At 34.4% G+C, this 6,313-nt stretch overlaps 1 protein-coding gene across 2 annotated transcripts in view; it reads right to left on the bottom strand.

Moving 5' to 3' along the window:
- Positions 1-1,297: 1,297 nt before the first annotated feature.
- The window catches only part of SYNCRIP (synaptotagmin binding cytoplasmic RNA interacting protein), a 31,395-nt gene continuing 26,379 nt past the window's right edge, over positions 1,298-6,313 (bottom strand). The window contains exon 12 of one of the 2 annotated variants that reach the window (XM_023507789.1): positions 1,298-5,909. In XM_023507789.1, coding sequence (XP_023363557.1) covers positions 5,871-5,909 — 39 coding nt within the window. In that variant the 3' untranslated portion in view covers positions 1,298-5,870. Of the gene's footprint in view, positions 5,913-6,313 lie in introns of both variants that reach the window. The other variant, XM_023507788.1, reaches the window with a different exon arrangement.

Below are 6,313 nucleotides of genomic sequence, written 5' to 3'. Positions count from 1 at the left end.
TGTGGGACTGTGTCCCTTTACTCTGACTTACCATGTGAAATCTATAAAACTTTTCCATAGATTTTATATTATATATATATATATATTTTTTTTTTTTTTTTTTTTTGGTAGAGACAGAGTCTTACTTTATCGCCCTGGGTAGAGTGCCCTGGCGTCACACAGCTCACAGCAACCTCCAACTCCTGGGCTTAGGCAATTCTCTTGTTTCAGCCTCCCAAATAGCTGGGACTACAGGTGCCCACCACAATGCCCGGCTATTTTATGGTTGCAATTTGGCCGAGGCTGGGTTTGAACTGGCTACCCTCAGTACATGGGGCCAGTGCCCTACCCACGGAGCCACAGGTGCTGCCCGACAGATTTTATATTACTATCAATAAGCCCTGGCCTTACTCTTTAATATGTGGTAAAAAGGGTTCAATGTTGTGAAATTAATTGGTTCATCCAAATAAATCCTTTCCCTTTTGCCCTGAAAAACTGAAAACTGGCTGGAGTTCACAAATGATATAAGAAGCCAACTCCCTTAGGTATGCTCAATTCCCTCCAAAGCAAATTTGAAATTGTCACAAGAATATCCTTTTCAGAACACAGATGGAAAGCCTAAAAAAGGCAAGAAATGACAATTCATAACATTACAGAGAAGTATAACACTCTTCAGATCAGAACTTGTATAAACCCCTTTACAGACAAGAATCAGATAGTTATCAAAGCTTCTATTACTCTAAAATGGCCTTATCTTGACGCTTTAAGGGTTACTGCTTGTGTCAGAAGCACACTTTAGGAAGCTGTAACACTGGGGGACACTAATTTCCAAAACGGTTTATGAGACTTTCTCCTATATCCAAAAGAAGTCTTAATCGAACTTCCCAAACAGAAGTGAAGCCCACGTAGTCTTCTCATCAAGTGGTAAAACCTGCTCCCCCCACTCCCTCCCTCCAAGAAATTCTAGGGCTATGAACTAAAGCAACAAATATATTATAGTACCCCCTCCCCGTTCTTTGCAAATTACCACTAACTTCACCAAATCCAATGGCATGTGTGTGACCACAGAGTATTTCCACCAACAATTAAAATGAAGACCAACCCAATACATTTATTCTATACATCTTCCAGTCATGTGATTGCAACTAGGAATATCAAATTGGGGGATTTTTTACCATTGGCTAGTTACTTTGAATGTATGGGTAATCAAAGGACAATAGATCTCTAAAGATCCCAAGTATCTATTTAGAGGCTGTTAAGTGAAAAATGAGGAAATGGAGGACACCCACAATAACTCTTGGACTCTTGGAGACCCTAAGACATGCTACAAAAATAGGTCTTTATTCTTAGGAAAATATAGTCAGAGCTAGCTTCCTTATGCTATACATAAAATCTTAACATCAGAGGCAGTACAGATAGTACAGAGAGTTTTTGAACTGATCTCCAAACAAGCACAAACCCACTACGTTGAAAAGAACAGGTAATTTGAGGTTTTTGGCAAAAGACAGTACTTCACACATCTAATCCAAACCAAAGAGCCTGCAGACAGTTTTCTGTGAGATGAAAAGGAATGAAATAAATATAAATTCTATGGATAAATAAATGTAAAAGACAATTTAAATAAGCTAACTAATATTTTTTTAAATAAAAATACTAGTCAGGTACAAGCTTTTGTTTCTCAGTGCCAGACTCCTAAATGTTTACCAGACTACTGTTAATATCACTAAAAACCTAATCTTTGACCCAGAGTGTTAGTAATAATACTGATTTGAATCTGCAAAAGATTGACTTTCCAACTGAATTCTTTCTAGTCCTGAAAAATATTTTAGGCGTATTACTGAAGGCAGACTGTGGTGCAAATAGAATTTATGTCTTAAGTACTTTTAAAAACTGACAGACCTCAAAAGTCCATCTATTAATTTTACCCAGTTAAAAAATGTCTATGAGCACTGGTTCATAATTAGCTTAAGAAAAGTAGTGGCATGCCCTGCTGAGTGGTATGGTAACTGAGTACACCATCAAACACCAGCCCACTAGTCTGTTCCTAGTATGTATTGTTACTTAAACTCTTTATTCATTAACCAACTGAATTCCTCTGATACAATGTAAGTTTTATGCTATAAATAATTAGGGAGAAATCTAAATAAGTGATAGTGGGTATTCTTGAAATTTTAGAAACCTGAGCAATCTTTCACTCTAGATAGTGCCTCTCTCCTAAATGCATGAAACCCTCCACTGTTCAAAAATTTTCTCCCCTTGAAATACCCACTATGTATCACGCTGTCAGAACATGGTAATCTTTTGCTGTTTCTGATCAACAGTGATTTTTTGCTTAGTAGTCAAAAAAGCTGTCTCAAATGTATTGTTGGAGGTTCATTCTATTATTTAAAAACTCTTTTCAAATATCTAATATACAAGTGAATACCTCAAATCACCCCATCAACCCATTTCTATGTTGTTCCTATTTTATAAGGAAAAATGTTTATATTTTCAGTCAGATTTGCAGTAATTGGCAGAAAAAGTTTCTCACGATGCTACAAACTGCAATCATGAGTGTGCAACAGCTTTTTTTGTGCTCAATTTTCCCTTCATTTTTAACGTCTGATTTAGTTGCAATGGCTGAAAATCTTCCACAAAAAACATGCTTAGGAGAATATTCCTATAACACAATTTTCTCACAAAGCAATTAACTTTCTGAAACTGATAAAGTAAATTTATGATCACTTTTGATTGCCAAGTAGTCTGCAGAAACAAAATCTTGCGTCTGTTTTGGTTAGGTAACTTAAGTTTTCTTTTTAACAATCAGAATGCTTTAAAGATACATTTTTTTTTACCCCAAGGAAAGGACTTGACTCTTGGATTTAAGACCCTTTTCCTTGACAATATATACAAAATTTCTTTTACTTATCTGTCCATTCTTTGAAGCTGTCAAAGCCAAGAACCCATAAACAAATCACAAATAGCAGTAACCTACATTAGTTAACATTCCCCCTTTTACATGTTGACATTTTTACTAAAGGATTAGTTATTTTTGCATTTCCATTTCTCATATCCCATGACATTCCATATAAATTGCATTATTGCTTTATAGGCCACACAACATTCAAAAGTATGTTTATATGCATTGCCTGTTTTCCTTGATCTTGTAACTTTGATACTGATTTTACTACAGAAATTTAAGTTTGAAAATACCACAGTATTTCTTCTCAGAACTGAATTGTTCACATCACTAATCACTACATGCATATTTAGCTCTGATTATATTGCTCAAAAACTGCACCCATTATCAGAACAGTGCAAATGATATTTAATTTTAAAATTATAATGGCTTGAATTCAAAGTTATTCAAATGAACACTGTCAAGTAATTTCACTTGAGTGTGTATATATTTCATCACCACTGTTTACATTACCCTTCTTTTAGTATAACCATCAAATTCTTCACAATTTTTTAAAATCAGTTTTCCCTCCTAAGTCCCCAAACTGAGAGTGCCAAATAGTCTTGGAAACCCACACCTCCAGATTTTAATATTTTTTTAAGAACACATTTGTGAACTCACAAAAGTGTTCCATCTTCAACTTTGACAATGCAGTCCTTACTTTAGATCAAACAAGCCTTTCCTAAAATCCCAACAAGTAATTCTGAGAACTTAAAACACCTTGACAGTGTCCCTTAAAAATGGTATGACAGTAAAGTGCCAGTAGGCATGGCAATGACCTCTTAGATGGGATCATTTAACTCCTTGGAACTGGGAAATGCCAGCACCAAGGATTACACTGAGATCCAATTTCACTGAAGGCTACATTTATTTTCCCACTTTCCACGACCTATTACTCATTATGTTAGGAAGAAATGTAAATGTTTTGTGTAGCCCTCAAACTTATACTAAGATTAGAGAGATGTACTTTTAAAAAGCACGGGGTAATATATAAAATCAGTGGCAGAAAGTTTCAGTAAGCACCAGGAACTAATTTTTGTCACCCCATACTCATTTGTAGATAAGTTTCAACAACCGGCAAGGCACATTTACAAATATTCCAATGAATACTTAGTGACAAATTTTAAATTACACTCTATGTCCCAGCTATCCCAGTAACTGACATACAACATACTAAAATGATTTATTAAGATAACAAAAAAACCAATTAATGTGAAACATACAGGCTATTGGCAACCACTATTCTAAAATTATGTAAGTACAAATAAACATACTGAAATGTGTGCAATTCTAAGTTTTAAACCAGAAGATTTCTACACTGACACACATTTATATTAATGACACATAAAAAAAATAAAAACTTTATTACAAAAATAAGTTACACTCGCCTCCAGCTTACAGTATAAAACAATTTTATTTGCAGGAATGCAAAATGATTGTTTGCCATGAGCAATTTGAACATATGACATGTCTAATTTTCTTGTTAAATTTGCATTTACTGGGGAACTGGTGTGTATAAAACCTTAATTAAGTATAAGCTCTGATCTTCATCATGGTGCCTATTGGGTATGTGATATAACTGCAGTATCCCTTTGGGGAAGGGGAGAAGGGATTTCTTTATACCAAGTCCTAATGAACTGTAATTTCACTTTTGACTTTAAGCTATCAACTCAGGACTTGGCAAAAAATTTTGAGGGTGATTCAATAGAGGATGCTTCACCACTGAACACTCACTGTCATCAAGGTGCTTTAGAAAATTAAAAACATAGCACAAATGATTGTACTCTACAAGTTATCATGACCTGCATAAGAAATGGAAAGCTGATTCACATGTGTACAGTGATCAGCATTAAGAAATGCACTAATGAAACATACCTTTTACCTAAAAAGCTAAACTACAGCCATATACTAATTTCTATGATTTATGAAAAAACTTCAAAATATCCAAATGTCAGGCTTTGCTGTACAACTGTCAGTTTTAGTCTGACTTTTTATAAAGGGACACTGCAGTATTTAGTACAAGTTCGGATGCACTTTTTTTGAACATCTGATGTCTTACAAAAGTAACATCTTGCTAAACTATTTTACATCCAAATAACTACAATATCTGAAGAAGCAAGGCTGCTTTTTCAGCCACAAAATACGACAAAAGCAAGGCCTGTTATGATGGTCATGAGGAAGTCTTACAAGCCTCTGAAACTAAAGGCAACTAAGAATGTTACATTTGGTATATTAAAATCTTACCCTCATATCATATTTAACAAGCCTTGCTTTTATCTACAAAGATTTTCTATGTACAGTACAGACAGGGTATAGTTCAATCCTCTGCTACTGAGGTAGTTAACCAACCCTTTTAAAAAGGTTCTGAAAAGAACCACTATCTGGAATGCCTGACTAACCAGCTCTGATGATTACACCTGAAACTGCATATCTGAACACAATTCAAAAGTGATTACTATAAAAAAGATATAGACAATCATGATTAACCTTGGTGAGCAGAAATAATTTAAGGATACCAACAGTGGCATTCATCTATACCACTGCAATAAAATTTAAATGCACAAATTCAAGAGAATATTTCAAAATACCACTGCTGGGATCCTTAATTTAAAAAAACAGGGGAAAAATCTACTTAGAGCAGATTTTTTAGAGAAGAACTTTATTCTTTATTAAGATACCATGCTAGAAGTTATGAAGGATTTCTGTTGGAACACATTTGGAAAATAGAGTAGCTTTAGTTTAATAACTTGCACTGCAGAGAAAATTGTTAAAGAAATTCATATCAAAGTCCAAGTATTAGTTCAATGTCCCGTATTTGATTCCATGATCTTCATAGGAAGGTCTTCTGCAATAGAATATGCTCCTATACAGCCGAGATATTTAAGGTTGCTTGATTTCCTTACCATTACTCCACTGCAAGCTTCTGGTGTAATCCCACATAGCAAGTCAGTCTTCATTGTAACAGGTCAGGACCGGCCTCGACCCCTTTTCCCTGCTAGCCAGGTAACAAAAGGAATCAGTTAGATAAATCATTTTAAATTAATAATGTGTACATACATAATGATAACATTAAAACATAAAAGCTTTAAACATAGTAATTCTCAATATAAAGTCTAACCAAAAAAGCTGCCTTTAATAACTATTAACTTTTCATCTGTTTTTTACTTGCTTTGAGGTTTTTGATTTCCCTTCTTGCCCCTTTTGTGGGGTTGGGACTGGAACGAGGTTTGAAAGCCCCATTTTGTTCACAAACTGATTTTATTAAAAAAAATTTTTTTAAAGACTAAAGGAAAATCTAATAGAAGCTGAAGATACACATTAAGGTATTTGCCCCCATTAACTTGTAAGAAATTTACATTTTTGAGACATGAAGTAATCATAAAATATGCTGAAAAA

Source organism: Otolemur garnettii, unplaced genomic scaffold, assembly GCF_000181295.1.
Source record: "Otolemur garnettii isolate 467f Iridium unplaced genomic scaffold, OtoGar3 scaffold00205, whole genome shotgun sequence".
Classification (NCBI taxonomy): Eukaryota; Metazoa; Chordata; class Mammalia; order Primates; family Galagidae; genus Otolemur; species Otolemur garnettii.
The sequence above is the reverse complement of the archived record's forward strand: the minus strand, read 5'-3'. Positions and strand labels throughout refer to the sequence as shown.